General features: G+C 49.9%; 1 protein-coding gene across 3 annotated transcripts in view; it reads left to right on the plus strand.

Annotated features, from left to right (window-relative positions):
• LOC149352602 (uncharacterized) overlaps positions 1-16,367 on the plus strand; it is a 390,194-nt gene that overhangs the window by 272,775 nt on the left and 101,052 nt on the right. For 2 of the 3 annotated variants that reach the window (XM_089581788.1, XM_089581789.1), the window contains one exon: positions 13,152-13,232. The exons of the other annotated variant lie outside the window; for it this stretch is intronic. In XM_089581788.1, the coding sequence (XP_089437914.1) occupies positions 13,152-13,232 (81 nt within the window). The remainder of the gene's footprint in view (positions 1-13,151; positions 13,233-16,367) is intronic. 3 annotated transcript variants of the gene reach the window in all.

Raw genomic sequence — 16,367 nt, forward strand, 5'->3', positions numbered from 1 at the left:
CAGCCGCACAGAGAACGGAGCGCTGCAGCGGCGGCGGAGCAGTGCCCCGCTGGTGTTTCGTTCGCGCGCGCTTCATTTTCTCAGAAAACTGGGCCAGTCAGCTGCGGCGCCCGCGGAAGAAGCACGACGACACGCCCTTCTCCTCCTGCAAAGGGTTGCCCCCCGCCGAGTGCTGCGTGCCCAACGACGGACGATTGACAGCGCCTGCGGCACAGTGTGGGCCGTCGAGCGAGGTCGACGAACGTTTCCTGCGCACGCTCGCTCTGGGTACGGCGTGCACAGCGGGGCGGGCCCTGCCACTCGTTTGCGCCTTCTTGCGGAGATTTTCCGCGTCGTTTCTCTCTGCGCGCGTTGTAGGGCTTCCTGCGCCCTGTCGGGAACTTAGCTGCAATCTGCTATTACCGGCAAGCTCTCCCAGGAGGCGCAATATCTGATTAGGAAACGCCAAAGCATAAACGCCTTCAACCCCACAGACAGAATCGAACTGGCGGAGCTATCAAGGCTAATCAGTAAGCGCAAGGTCACCGGCACAAATAAGTTTAATATGGAGACAACCGGGGGTGCTTTAAAGAACGGAGGTAACCTAGAAGCGGTGAAGAGGAAACTGGGCACTGGCAAAAACCAGATGTATTCGTAAAGAGACAAAGAGGGCAATGTCATTTGCGATATGGATAAGATAGTTAAAGTAGCCGAAGAGTTCTGCACAAATCTATACAGTTTCGCACAGCAATGGGACATCCCACCAGTATCGAAAAAGGAACTAAAGAAAGCCTTTAGACCGATGCAAAGGGGCGAAACTGCTGTTGAAGATCAGGTAACAGCAGACTTGTTGAAGGATGGTGGGGAGGTCGGGCTGAAACAAGCTACCCTGTATACGCAATGCCTTATGGTCTACAGCGTACCGTTTGCTTCCAAGCTTCGGAAGAAGGCTAACATCATCTTGCAGACCAGTCAGCTTACTGTCCGTTGCCTGAAGGTATTTACTAAGGTAATCGCTAATAGAGTGAGGATAACTTTATACTTCAATCAACCAAATGATCACGCAAGCTTACGTAAAGACTATGCGACAATGGACCATGTTCACACTATCAATCAGGTGATAGAGAAACGCGCAGAATATAACCAACCCCTGTATATAACGTTCATTGATTACGAGAAAGCATTTGACTCAGCTGAACAATAGTCATGCAGGCATGGCAGAATCAGGGTGTAGAAGAGTCTTATATAAGAATACTGGAAGGTATCTATAAGTCTGCACAGCTACCATAGTACTCCAGAAAGCCAGCAATAGAATTCCAATAAGGAAAGTTGTCAGGCAGGGAGACATGATTTCTACATGAGGATCCATAGCGCACAAAATTCAAGGGTCACAACACAAGCGCTATGGATCCTCATGTTGACTACCCACTAGCCCGAACCCTGACCCTTCTAAATGATTTCTACAATGCTATTCACCGCCTTTTTACACGAGGTATTCAGAGGCCTGGATTGGGAACAGTTGGGGATTAGAGTTTAACGGAGGATACCTTATTAATCTGCGATTCTCCGATTACATTGCCTGGCTGAGTCACTCAGGGGATGAATCGCAAAGCATGATCAATGACTAAGACAAGCAGTACAGAACGGTGTGTCTAAAAATTAATATGCAGAAAACCAAGTTAATGTTCAACAGTCTCGCAAGGGAACAGCAGTTTACAATTGGCAGCCAGGTGCTGGAAGTGGTAAGGGAATACGTCTAGTTTGGGCAGGTAGTGACCGCTGATCCGGATCACGGGAGGGAAATAACTAGAAGAATAAGAATGGAGTGGAGCACATATGGCAGGTTCTCTCAGATCATGAATGAAAGTTTACCAATATCCCTCAAGAGAAAAGTATATAATAGCTGTATCTTCCTCGGCACTTATCAAATGAGCAGGAACGGAGGCTAACGAAAAGAGTCCAACATAAAATTAAGGACAACGCAGCGAGCTATGGAAATTAAAATTGTAGGTGTAACGTTAAGAGACAGAAAGAGGGTGTAGTGGGTCAGGGAACACACGTGGTTAAAGATGTCTTAGTCGAAATCAAGAAGAAATGGACTTTGGGAGGGCATGTAATGCGAAGGCCATATTACGGACTACATTCTAAGAGGACAGGGTTAATTGGAGAGATATGGGAAAGGCCCTTGTCCTGTAGTGGGCGTAGTCAGGCTAATGATGATTATGATGATTCTATTTATAGTGTAATGGCAACACGGTTAGACGTTTGGTGATATTCAGTAGCTAGTTCTAAAGAACCCTTCGCTGCAGTTTCGATGCGAAGCAGGTAAGGCCTATAGCAACGCGTATTCCAAGCGGTGTGCTGCCATCACGCCGGCAGCCGGCGCGTGGCTGCAAGAAGCGTTTCACCATTGTAGAGCAACATATTCTTGCCACTAAGTATCAGATGACCTTATCTGCTGCCATTTATAATATAGCTAATTATTGATTTATCGTACCCTTTCGATATCCTCTTCGAGTTCGGTATATCCGTGTTCAGGGGCACGCGTTATTTTTCCAAATTTAAATGCGCAGTTTTATTTTGGTGCGTACGGTTTTGAACGGCGTTTTGTCTTGCAGTGACTTTTTTTTGTTTGCTGTTTGCCCCTCTTTTTTTGCGACGTTTAATTCGCAGCGCATTGCTTCGCTGCAGGTGCGTTGCTTCTTGCGGCATTTGTTGTGCGACACAGTCTGCCGGATATCAGTGTTAAGGATGAGAGCTCTGTGTTTCACAGTCAAGTTGATATTGGTTTGACGCGATATATATTTTGCGTGTCCTCGCTGCCATAAAACTCGCAGATTCGTTGTGTAGAGAGCGCATCATTAGCGGGAACGCAGACGGCAATATGCTTCGCGCAGAAAAGAGAGAGAGAGAGAGAGAGAAGAATAAGGATGGAATCCCTATGTCCGTTCTCTTCGAGCGGTTCCTTCAGGCATCTTACGCAACAACTCTGCGGCGTGGCTCGCAGCAGTGCGTGCGGCCATTTCGCGGTCCTTCACTGGCGGGCGGGAGAGCTTCGCTCAGTTTCACTACGCCTGTGTGGCATGGCGTTCTCGTCAAATGAGCCGACATCTCTGCCTGCCTGTCACGCTGGAAACTTGCGTAGCCTCAGCTGCCTGCTACAGTCATGTTCATGGCCTTCATATCATGTGATGGAGAAATTTCTTTTCAGTTTGTAATTTTCATTCCGCTTTCCAGATGTGGAAACATGCTTGACAGAGATCCAAAAGCTCACGAAGCTCTTTCTGATAGCACGCACCTGCACGTGGCCAAGGCGCAAAGAATTTCAGGAGGAATTTTTCTTTAATCAGTGAAACCCATAATCGTAAAATCTCTGGAACGCATAATGCGTAGCATGGTGCAAATTGCCATTTTGGCCGAGTTATAGTGTTCATTATTATAGAGGTTCGTATATATGACGACAGCGTTACCGAGACGCCATATCCGGGTTTTGGGGCAGCGTGCGGTGTTTGTACGCAAACCTGGAAGGACTAAATCTGAAGTGCCTGGAATGACCAGACGTAGGATGTGTAGACTGCAAAAACTGGTGCAAATCATACAGTTAGTCTTCCCTTCCCAAAACATGTTACAGGTGTAGCAAGAGCATAATTCTGTCATGCATAGCGAATGGTCCTGAAGCTAATTCTGTTTTGTGGTGTTTCTCTGTCGTGCATCCCATTTTACTTTTGCCTCAGGAAGTCAGAAGTATCTGCTAGTACTCGATTGTACTCTTCTCCACCCTCCGGGTGGTCATGGTTTTTTGCACACCTTCTGCCATTACAGCTGCTCCCCGGTGGTATCGGTCATTCTCTCGCCTTCCATTTGGGAGGCTCGTCGGCTCCATCGCTTGTTGTCAGGGTGTTCCACCCTGACAACATTATGAACCAACTAGCCCAGCAATTTACGCTCCATCGCTTGTGTTGCAAGCTTGACCGAAGACTCGCGCTTCTTCATACTGAGCGACGCTGACCGCTGCGTCATCATCAGTTGGGCCGTACAGGTCGCAGAGGAACTTTCTCTGAGTCTGCATCGATGTGCGTGTGCAGCGTAAATGCGAGGAGGCATGGTTTGGGGCGGCTCCTTTAAGACTGTGCGTTGATGGCGATTGTAAGGTTTTGCTTCTAGTGGTTTCTCCTCTATTCTGCTCGAACGATTCACCTGAGACCCATCCGAACAAGGGCGCCACCCCTTTCCAGCTCCAGTGCTTTGACGATGGCTTGTAGACGTTGAGGCTTTCAATTAGGACTCACGGCCACAACGCAGACTGCGCCAGAGTAATATAGTTGTACAAAACAACCTCAGTCGCTCCAATGTTTTCCTGCATACCCGAGTTTTTTTCTTTGTAGCCGCTTGATGCAAACATGCGGCGGTGCAGCAAAAAAAAATAACACAAAAGTAAAAACATAGAGAGGTCACCGTTGCTATATATATATATATATATATATATATATATATTTGTTGCCAAGTACATAGGCTTGCAGGGTGGTGGCACGGCGCAGCGAAAGTTTCGCTGTCAGCATGCCCCGCCCAGAAGAAACAGGTAGGCGAAATTTATGCCAGGCGCCTGTATATAAAAGGCCACCCCGGACACCGCGCTAAAGCCAGACGCCGCCGTGAACAGCGTCACAACTTTTACTCCTCGCCCTGTAGAGAAACGGGAAAACGCGCCGACAGCTTTCTAGCTTTGTGCGCGCGTCCATCATTCCCACTGGCGGCTCTCCGGCGTGCTGTAATCGAGCGCCGCCGCAACGGCTCGCGGAAGAAATAGCAGGCTGCCCTACATTTAATGTGCGGATGCCTCTCGCTCGCGGTGCGCGTACGAGCGTAATTATTTTTTCTCTATCCCTGCGCACGCCTGCACATATATTTGCCTCCGAGTAGCCCCCTGTCAGGCCGACGAATGCGCGTCGACTACATCTGTCGAACACGACTGCTGGGCGTCGGGCAGCCGGGCGCCTTGGCACCTCCCGTGGAGGCTTTCCTCGTCCGCGCGTCTTTGGGCGCGTTAAGCAAAGAGTGATGATTTGTGTCCCATCTTGCGCGCGGGGGAAGAAGAAATTACTTTTCTTCGATTGGAGTAATTTTCCTCCTTTGGCTCCCTGTCGGTGCTGCAAGATTCCCTCCAGATTAGTGCGCCGGAGCAGTCAACCGTGACGGGAGATTACTATCGCCGGTCGGCGATGGAGGGCTGCCGAATCGCATGGGCGAAGTAGAGGAATAAGTTTCCCTGCGTATACGCGGTTTGGATCGCGCTAAGCGGCCAGCGTTTTTCTTCCTTCTTTTCCTCTCTCTCTCTTTTTTTTTTTTTTTTTTAGTGTTTGGAGCGGCTTTCGGTGGTTCGCGCTTGTGCAAAATCTTCGTTAGTGCTGGCCGGTCATACTTTCCTTCGGAGAAGCAGAATTACGAGCGCGCGGTCGTTTCTACGCATTTCACTCCGTCCTCATTTCGGCTTAAATGCTGGCCCCTCTGCCAGCTGCCCAGCCGGGCGAAACCCAGGACTCCGGTCATTGGCTCGGCGGCCGAGCCGCAGCGTCGTTGGGGCTCCCCGAAGTTTGGCGCCGTAGCCTCCGCTGGATCGAGGCACTAGATTTTGATCGCGTTGATGACGTTGCTTTCCGCGTTTCGGCGTTTTTAGGCCTCCCTCTGCAAATGCAGTTCTTCGCATACTTTCCATGCCCAAGGTGCGGCGGTAGTCGTTCGAGCTCCGAGCGGTGGTTTTTGGGCAACGTTCTTCACTTCGCTCGCTGCCCACAAAAGTGGCCCTCGATGCCGGTTTTAAAAAACTAGCAAACTCGGAGGGATTTTAGCGGCTTCTTGACGCGGCTAGTGGGTGTGGAGTATCGATTACGAGGACTTTCGCGCATTGTCCCACGTGCAGTTCGGTTTCGGCAACCGTATCGTGTCTCGCCGCTTTCTCTGCGAAGTCAGCGTGGAGCTGAGGCCGCCGAAACTGTGAGCTCGCGCGTGTCTGGCCGTTTATTTGCTGCTAAACGTCAAGACTCCGGTAAGCTAACCAGGGGGAACTATGCGGTCATCGTGGCATATTTGTTCCGAGCAGCACTTCCGCCACCGACGCTGACGTTTCATCTCTTTTTTGTTGCGAAAAAAAGGGGCACCCTGTGCCCCACCATGCCCTCTGCGGTCGGTGTCCCGCACTCGTGACGATCTCCGCACATCTGGCCGCATGCAGAAGAGTCCGGGAGCAGAGCGTACACCGCGGATCGTGACGCACGGCGCAGACGCGCGTGGCCCCGCTACCGGTGTGGCCGCCGCTATCGTATGTGCACTACCGGGCTCGTTGCGCGCACGAGCGGCGAGTTTGTACGAGAGCGTAGGCGGCGCCGCGTATATTTATACTGCCCACACTCGCCTCGCCCGGTGTGACCGCGCGCGCCGGGGCGGCGGCCGACGGTCAGTCTCGGCCTGGTCGCACCCGTCTCCCGCGTATTACGGTAATCACTCCGCTTTGGCCTCGTGCACGCGAAAGAACAATACCGGTGCCGCGCACGCGTGCCCCCTGTTTCTCCCCTCTTGTTCACCTCCCCGTCCTGCGTCCGATTTCGCCCTCGCGAGAGCGCCGAGCAGCCGCGCACCTGTTTAGGCATTTAGGGCGCTCCCCGGGCCGCTCACCAGCATGATGACTGCGCGCGGATGCGATTCTAGAAGAGCGCATCGAGCTTGGCGCGGTGCACGTGCGCTGTCTTGGCTCTTCCGCCGTTCTATTTATAAAGACGACGTGGACCGTATGGAGAGAAGGGAATGGAGGGGGGGTTGACGGGTGGCGTGGCAATTAAATTTACCCTTGCACGAAGTTCTCCGGAGCGTGCCTCCTTGGCCGGGTAATCCGCTTTTTCTTCTTCATCGTGCCACTGGGGCAGGTAGCGGTTGACCGCTCAGGGGTTATCTATAGGTGCCCCTGCGCACCGATTCCACTCCGATGCACTGACCTACATGTTTTGTCGACTGGCTGCCTGCATGCGCGCGATGCGCGACGCATCTGCCGCGGTCCGCGCCTCCGGGCCGAGCGGGCGAAATGTAGGACCATTCTCTTCGCGCGGCGGTGCCTTTCTCTTTTGTCGTCGTCGTCCGCGGTGCGCCAGCTTTGTGCGTACTTATGTGTGTGTGCGTGTCGCGCTCGGGCAGCGTTGCGTAGCACACACGCTGAATTCGCCTGCGTATACGTCGTGCCAGAACCGCCGTCTGCTCAAGAATACGTGCATGCAGTCTGGCTGCCGGATCTCGTAATAATTTGCCCGCTCGCCGCTAGCGTCTTGTATGGGGGGTTAGTGTCACGAGAAAATGCAAGGTGTCAGCGCAGTTGAAGGATGGCTTTCCCGCCGAACCGCGGAGCATACACCTGTCGCGCCCGAGGTGGCCACGTTACTTGCGTGCGAAGGAGTTCCTCATTTCTGTAGCCTGCAGCCGTTAGGGGAGAGCCATTTATAATCTCTCTCCCTTCTAGTGTTCCTGTCTTCTCCGAGAATCGTGTGCCGTCATTTCGCCGTGTTATTTGGAAAGCGACGCTGGTGGTTTCTTTAGTTGCCTGTTCGACCTCAACTGGCTTCCACTGTTTTTCAGGTATAGCGGTGCATAACGATTTCTATTTGACCTACAGGGAAATATTTAGCGTGTCTGCTTACTTGAATACGTATATTAAATGCGTACTCGTACATGGGCTATGTTTTAGAGTTCTTGTATTAAGCTCCTCTGTGCGCTGAAGGCAAGTACAAAGTTAGGTCTCGTTTCAGCGGCGCTGTGCCTGTTGTGATCCTAATCTGAACACCACAAAATCAGTAGTCTTACGTCGTCCTTGTTTTCAGCGCTGTTGCCTTACTGAGCATCATGCTCCAACTAGCCCGCCAAAATGCCCTCTCACAAAATATAAGGTGCACATATTTCACAACGTTTTCTGTTGTCAGTTTTTTTTAGTGCTCTAAAATTAAAGTGCTGTAAATATCCCATATCGTATGTTATAAATCGAGTCAACGGGAACTATATGCGTATGAATAAATGTTCATTGACATTCTTTCAAACCCTTCAGCGCCAAGTGTTCCCACAGGTGCAGCACTTACTTTAGGTCGCACTTTTTTGTTTTCATTTTTACTGCCACATGCTTCTTTTTTCCTTTTGTCCTCAGGAAGTTTTTTTTACACAAGTGGCAACTCCCCCGCGCACGCACGAACGCACGCACACACGCATGCACGCACGCACACACACACACACACACACACACACACACACACACACACACACACACACACACACACACACACACACACACACACACACACACACACGCACGCACGCACGCACGCACACCCCCCCCCCCACACACACACACACACACACACACACACACACACACACACACACACACATGGCACCGATGAATGGACTTCTCTAGCGATAAGGTGAAGGACGTGCACTCTTAAAAGAAAAAATAAAAGAAATCATCCCTTTTTTTCGGGAAAATCAACAACGCCGTCCTTCATTCACGACTTAAGTAGAAAGGAAAAAGCAAAACAAGATTTTTTTCTTCTCTTACCTTTGGGTTGTCCACGGTAAAGGCGTTATTTACGACATTTGATTGAATGGATTGATTGCATTTGCCCACTGTAAGCTGTAAGCTGGCGCTTCAGGTTAAGCGGTCTGGTTCCCTGATGAGTAGCAATAAATGGCTGTTATCACTAACCATGCTCCTCGGTAGTGCTAAACAGGTGCACCCATTTCTCAGTACAGTGCGTCAATGGCAATGGGGCATGACGGCTTCGCAAGCCAGGTCGAGCATCTCTCCTTCCCCTCGCTGCTCGCTTAGCAGCTGTGGCGAGTGTCTTTTCGAAACTTTTGTTTCAAGTGCCAAGCTTTTAACAGCCCTAGCATGGTGGTGGCGGCCAAATTTCGTCAGCCTATTTGCAGAGGGCTTAATTCGCATGGGACACTTTTAGGTGTCTGGCCTTGTTTTCAGATGAGGAGGCCCGCAGGAAGTTTCGTGTAGTGACAAAACTGAGTCTTCACCTCTATAGCGCTGGCACTATTGGTTGACTGTTAATGCCGTTCCTGCTCTGATATTCGCTCTTTTCTTAGTATGGAACAGTTGGGTGGCTTCTTTACTTTGTTGGACTATACTTGCTTTTATTTTGGTAACGCTGCCATATTTTAATAATAATAATAATAATAATAATAATAATAATAATAATAATAATAATAATAATAATAATAATAACACACCTTTCTGCACGCCGCCGTGGTGGCTCAGTGGTTATGGTGCTCGGCTGCTGACCCAAAAGACGCGGGTTCGATTCCGGCCGCGGCGGACGAATTTCTTTGGAGGAGAAATTCTAGAGGCCCGTGTACTGTGCGATGTGAGTGCACGTTAAAGAACCCCAGGTGGTCGAAATTTCCGGAGCCCTTCGCTACGGCGTCCCTCATAGCCTGAGTCGCTTTGGGACGTTAAACCCCATAAACCAAACCAAACCAAACCACACCTTTCTGCACGTCTTCATACCACTTGCTTGTGATCTCTAGAAGACATCTGGAATTTTACCGGAAAATGGAACCGTGTTGAACGGTGACCTCCAATTATGAAGAAGCTTCGCTGAATATTATGCAAAAAATAATAATAACGTATAAGCCAGAGCTTCATACGTAGGAACTTGGAATTTGTTTTTGTAGCGCGCACTCAGTCGCTCAGAGATTTTCAGTTTTGAATGCGCGATGCGTGAAAGAGCTTAGCGCAGAGCTTCCAAAATGTATTTGCGCTGCACGCTTTCGCGGAGCAGCGGTATTGCTCAACACTTGCATCCTGTCAGCAACCTTATGCTGCTTGTCCAGCACCCACTTTCCGCTGAACACGCCCAGAGTGCCCTGTCCTGGACGCGTAATTAGCGGAGTATTCCTACGCAGCCAGCCAGTCGACTGCAGATCTGATCCAGTCACGCAGTAGATTAGTAACCGGCGGGATCGTGCGCGCGGCTTAGCCCGGCTCAAGGCGTCTTTCCTCTTAACGAAAGGTCATTTTCTCTCGCGCACAGTTAGCTCCTGACATTTATTTAGGTCTGCTGCGTGGCCAGGCGAAGTACGCGCGCACCCGCGCTGCCGTTATTAAGGCGGAAGCCTTTAATGTCTCATCGTTGTAAGCAGCAGTTGTCGACAGAAAATGTCACGCTTTTCAATTGGTGGAAACGGTCGTGACGTCACAGTACGCGAATTTCAAGCGGGGCCAATTGCACTTTGGCTAGTAACCATACAACCAATTGAAGGGATCGTATAGTGATGCTCCAAGTAAGTGGGACTGAGCTTAGTTAATTGCTTAATTACCTAATTAGCTTTACTAGTCAGGCCATATAAATAAATAAAAGCGATTAAGAAATTGGTCGAGCTCAGGAATCGAACCCCGGTCTTCGGCGTGAGAGACGAGCACGCTATCCACTCCGCCATGCCAGCTCGATGATTTGGAATGAACAAAGGCGCGTCTAGTGAATACGGTGTCTTCACTCACTCTCATCCTCCTCCACTCCCTTCCGGCGAGGTTTAGGTGTCCACCGACTAATGAGAGACAGATACATTTCCTTTTCTCAAAAACCAATTTACCGACGAGCGAGGCGTAGAACCGAATGGGCGATGGCGTTCTATGGACTCCTTGGCAGCGTTGCAAGACGCTGTCGCGTTCCACTCTTAGGGGCGAAGCTTAACATCTTAACCACACATCAGTGACCACACTTTAGGTCAAAAAAGTGCCCCCCTGAATTTTGACGGGTGTCCACCGAGATATGTGAGACAGTTACTGCGTAATTTCCTTTCCTCAAATACAATTTTCATTTTCTTCATTACGGCTCCTCTTTATCTTCTTTCACTCCCACCTCCATTCCTCTACGGTGCGGTTCAGGTGTCCACCGAGATGACAGAGAATTACTGCGCCGTTTCCTTTCCTCAAAAAGCGTTGCGTTCAAAGGGCAAGGCATCGCGCCGAACGGGTGGTGGCGTTCCGTGGACTCCCTGGCAGCGCTACAACGCGCTGTCGCGTTCCACTTCTAAAGGCGAAGCTTAAGCGTCATTAATTGGCAGTTAATTAGCATTCAGGCATTAATCAGTAATTAACAATTAATTAGTGATTTGCCATCACTTAGTAATTAGTACTCAAATATATGTGACGCCCACCAGTGCCACAGAAACAGCGAAGGTGGTGCGGAAAACGCTTCCGCCTCTACCCACTTTAGACAGTCAAAGTGCCCCCTGAATTTTGCTTTGCTGATTGCGGTGATGAGTCAAGTGAATGCATTAAACACCTCACCGACACGAAAAACCGGCATCGCCTAAACATTGGCGGCGTTGCAAGACTCGTGATTGGTCGAAACGGTGTGACGTCATTAAATGCGGGGGGGGGGGGGGGGAGTGTTAACTAGTAACAGTCAGCACTAGTACTTACAGCTGCACCTACTACAAAGGAATAGAATATAATTGGAATAGAATTGGTCAATGAGTCGATTTGTTTCGCTCCATCGAAGCCGAACACGGAGGTAGTGCTTCCCGTGCAGCGTGGGTGAAGCTCAATGAAAGTAAATCATTGTGTTAGCTAATCCGCAGTATAAGGAACGTGTTTTGTCGCCGATTATTCGTAACCTGTGTTCGCTTACGATTTAGCAGCTATATTTGTTTGAAGCCGTTCAATTATTCTGATGCTCTGGCTGAAAATATTGAAGGCTCATTTGTTGAAAAGATGCCGTTAGGTGGCAGCACCTTCCTGTGCACTGTGGGTAAGATCAGTGCTGGAGAAACGCGGCGTTCGTGCTCGCGCTTTCGGCATCGGTGAACGGCTGACAACCACGGGCGTCGAATGTCCGAACTGAGTGCTCGTTTCTCAAAGGGTTCGAAATTACGTTTTTATGCGAAGCATACTACTTTAGCTACCACTTCAGCCCTTCACCGTGGTTATGCGCCTCCAAATCACGTGATACATGACGTCACACCACGTGACACGATGACGTCACGACAGTAGAGAAACGGGGGCCCACCTCGCGCCGTCGCTGTGGTTGTGCGCCTCCAAATCACGTGATACATGACGTCACACCACGTGACATGACGTCACGACAGTAGAGAAACGGGGGCCCACCTCGCGCCGTCGCTGTGGTTGTGCGCCTCCAAATCACGTGATACATGACGTCACACCGCGTGACACGATGACGTCACGACAGTGGAGAAATGGGGGCCCACCTCGCGCCGTCGCTGTGGTTGTGCGCCTCCAAATTACGCGACACGATGATGCTTCGCATTCTCCAGGCTTAACCAAGTTAAGCCTCAGCCATTTTTTTTTTTGACAGGTCAGAATAACAACTGAAAAGAATAATTTCGATAACTGATTTTCACGCACGTACGTACCTCCGGGGTATTATGCAGCTGCAATGCTTGCAAGATATGTATTTAGCTTGCAGATGCAAAAACACTCCAACTTTTGCAAGGTGGCCATCAAACGACATTCATTTCGCTCGCGTGCAGTGCGCAGTTTTGTTTCCACAAAGCTTGCCTATGTTTTATAGTTAACGTGGATATCCTCGTAGATTTATGACCTCCTTATACATGCTCTCAAGAGTCAACAGCATGATGCCCGTTCAGTCTCTCGTTTACACTGCATCTTATCGTTTTTTTTTTGTGATGGTAGGAACCGTATTTGTTAATCGTTCATGTTGTCTGTTTTCTTTTGTTCTTATTACTGGCAGGTGAATGAAAAGTCTCAAATACATTTGGGAGAAAATGGCAGTTTTTTCCTGTTGTATATTAAATTCGTAGAGCTTCAAACTTTCCCGAATACTTAATTTCTTATTAAGAGTCTATTTGAGCGAAATGCGAGCAAGCGTGCGTTCGTTGCAGAACTGTGCATTTACTCCCCCCCCCCCCTTTTTAAATCTTGCGTAAATCGATTTCGCTGCCAAACTATGCCCTCTCTCGCTCCTCGTTCTACAAACGAGCCCTACACTTCTGGCTGATTTGCGCTCCCCCATTCTGACGTCTCTGCCGCGGGTTGAGGCGCTTCTTTCTTCGTTGTATTGTGTACAGTGAAGAGCTGCCGCGGCGCTCTTGGTTTGCTTCTGCGACGCTTCAAAACTGATGCCTGTCATTGGGCCTTCGCCTGTGCGCAGGATGCCGGCTACGGGACCAGCAGCGCCGACACCGTGGTCCCATCGCTCAGGCCGGATGCGGCGGCAAAGTCGCTGAGTCTGGTGAGTGGCCCTGTGCACGGTGCGCTGTCCGTGTTGCACTGCGAATCGAGGGCACCTCGTGGGTTTGTGCTCTTGACTCAGCGACCGCGCCCAAATTCGAGGAAACGATCTGTGGGCGACTTGCAGAGGCGCTCACTGCGGGCAATACAACGAACTAAGGATCGGCTTACGAATGAATGAAGTACCTCTCTGACGATTTTTTTTTTTTGAAAGCTATTTGTTCTTCCTTAATGTCCAACGGGGAAATCGTAAACGTGCTTTCTTTTGTGCTGTAGTTACGTGTAGCAAGCAGCGGCGGAGGTTCTACCCTGATGAGTTCTCTTGTGCCTTGTGAAAGTTGCGAAATTTTACACCGCAAACGACCTGATGCTTCAGCGGGAGTGCCGTCTGTTAGTTTTGGCGGCCTTTTTTTTTTTACTTCAGTGTTTTAGTTCATTTGTTTTCCCGCGTTCATTCCACCTAAGCTAACAGTATCATCAATATGTGTTCGCGTCCGCTGGAAGACAGAAGGCTTCTCTCTCCCATTAACTTCTTGTCTGCTCTGTCCCTGCGCCAGCCGCGGTAACAGTATACCCCAGCGGATTTCCTAGCCTCGTATCTACAGCTGATTCTGTGCCGCTGCCATATCCGCTCTGTTACCATGAAAATAATATATTTTATTTGTTTTAATTCAGGATTATATGCCGTCACCTACAGCCGATTTCCTTCATTTGATATCCACAGGAATATCGTTAACTCGTGTTTCTACTCCACTATAATACACACCGCTCTCTTGGAGTCTTCTTTAACGTTAGTCCTGTCATTTCCTATCCTATAGCGCGCTGCACTGTCCTTAATCTTTTTCATTAACTTCCAACTTTGGGCCGCATATATCTGACCACTGGCAGGATCCTGCCGCGATGTACCCTTCTTTTGAGGTTTATCGGTAAGCTCAAGGATGCCTGCTAAGCGATTACAACCAATTCTTGTTCTCCTGGCTGTTCCTTTCGCTTGCTCCTGATCTGCGGTCACCCTTTGGATTCGATGTGCTCCCTCACTGCGTATAGCACCTCTACCTACAGTGATTTTTTTTTTTTTGTCGGGCTGTTTTTCAATCCCTTGAGTCTTCTGATACATTGATTTGTACGCCTCTTGTTGTACTTTGCCTTATCATGTTTTCAGTCAATGCGCTCCAATTTTTCCTCTGAGCTACTTAACTGGGCAATGCCCTCAGCCAATCGGGATGCGGGAATCTGAAATGTTACAGCGAAAGCTCTAATCCGGACGTTCAGGGCATAGCAAAGCAGTATGTTGCGTCTATCGTCTTGCGACGATCAGTAGCGCGAGCGCGCCCCAATCGTCGTCTTATACGCAGCACTTCCTTACGCTCCGTCCCGCGACACTGACCGCTCATCGTCGTCTTCTACGCAGCACTAATCCAGAGGTTCTGACCCGAGGGAAATCGTCTTTCGTGTGTCCGCTAAAAAAAAAAAAAAAGCAGTATAAAAATGAATCAGCCGTCATGTGTGCACCTCAGTTCAGTTACTCATGCATGAAAAATCAGTAAAATCAGTTGCCTAAAAAATTAAAAACAAAACAGTGCTCTCGCTCTGAATCGAATGCTGTAAGCATGCTCGGTCCTTTTTTGCCCATTAAGACTTGCACCAGTTCTTCTCAATGTACCGGTTGGCTACACTGCACGGGGGAACGCAAAAGAAGGGAATAAAAGGCGGAGAGCGCCGGAGGTACGCCGCAAGATGCGTATACACGACACACTAGCAATCTCTCGCTCAAGCGCGACGCTCTCAGGGAGCGAAGCAGTGCACGCAGACCTTGAGGGCTGACGACCGCCAAGGCCACGATCCAAGGTTTCTGTTTTCCAACGCTCTGATATATACTCATTGTAAACGTGCAGTGAATAACAGCAGGCGTGTTGCACCCCTTCTGTTCGGTTTTGCCTCCTGCTGTACAGAGCCTCGGTCGCTGTGCATTTTCAATGTACAGGGAAACCAGCCGGCTCCCTGGGTGCCGCTCCTGGTTGCTGAGGATGCAGAGTTGCAGACGCTTTCAAAGTTGTCTAGGCTCCTGAGTAGAGTGGTTGCTTGCGGGGCTAGTTGGTTCGTAGTAGCTTGTATGGCAGCGCGAATAACATGCGTAACTGCGTTCAAAAGAGGCGGAATTGTTTTTCGACACAAAAATCAGTGTGTTCGAGAAGTATAACCGAGGCGGCTAAGATTGCTCCTGCAGGAGAGGGGTGTGTAAGCATGCCATCACTTACATTCACCGGGAAAGGAGCAAAGGTTTTTGGATGGCTGGTGATTAGGACCTTGGTGCTATCACCCTGTACCATTCATGCTGATGGTTGTCCTTTTCTCCCTTTTTTTCTTTTTATTTTTCTCTTTATTTCCATTACTTGCTGGCGCTTCGTATTTGTACGTGTGCGGGGCATCTTCAGCTGAATAAGCCAGTTGGGAGTTGGCGCTCTTTTCGCTCCGTCTCTGTCGTCGTCCCTCCCTTAATGCTATTCGCGCTGCTATTCAAGCAGCTCTTGAGCTTTTGTTGTTATTTTTAAAGTCAAGGTTTTTTTTCAACGGAAAGAAAGTTTTTGCAGAGATTACTAAACGTGGAGGTTGCGTAATGTGTGGCAGTATTGAGACCTGCTCTTAATAATAATCATCAAAGATATACAACTATGGCATATACATAACGTGCCGTGTGTGCCGATCTGGCTAGGCGTCGGCGTGTTACGTGCAAGCATCACATGCAGCACGCGCGTGCGCCACCGACGTTGGCGCGCACGTGGCAGTCCCTTCTCTCGACCGAGACGGCTTCGGTCGCTGCTGCTCCGTCTGTTTGCCTACGCTGCGCGCTCTGTTTTCACGCGTGAAGTTCACCGTCGGCTCACAAGGCGCAGCTCCCGGGGAGCCCAAACGTCCGCAGTCTCAAGGTCACAATAGCGCAGCGCCGATGTCTTCCTGCAGGGCAACTACGAGCGAGTTTAGGTCTTCAAGATACCCCGGTAGAGTGCGGCTGCGTCACAATGGCTGGGAAAGCGTCTGTCCGCCGGGAAAAGCAGCGGCGTTTCCGTCTTATCTCTTTCCCGTGTCATTTGGCTGGCGTAATTTGACTACGGGACCTTCCTTCGGACTTCCTCGT

This window comes from Amblyomma mixtum, chromosome 3 (assembly GCF_055824585.1).
Source record: "Amblyomma mixtum isolate Tamu chromosome 3, ASM5582458v1, whole genome shotgun sequence".
Taxonomy (NCBI): domain Eukaryota; kingdom Metazoa; phylum Arthropoda; class Arachnida; order Ixodida; family Ixodidae; genus Amblyomma; species Amblyomma mixtum.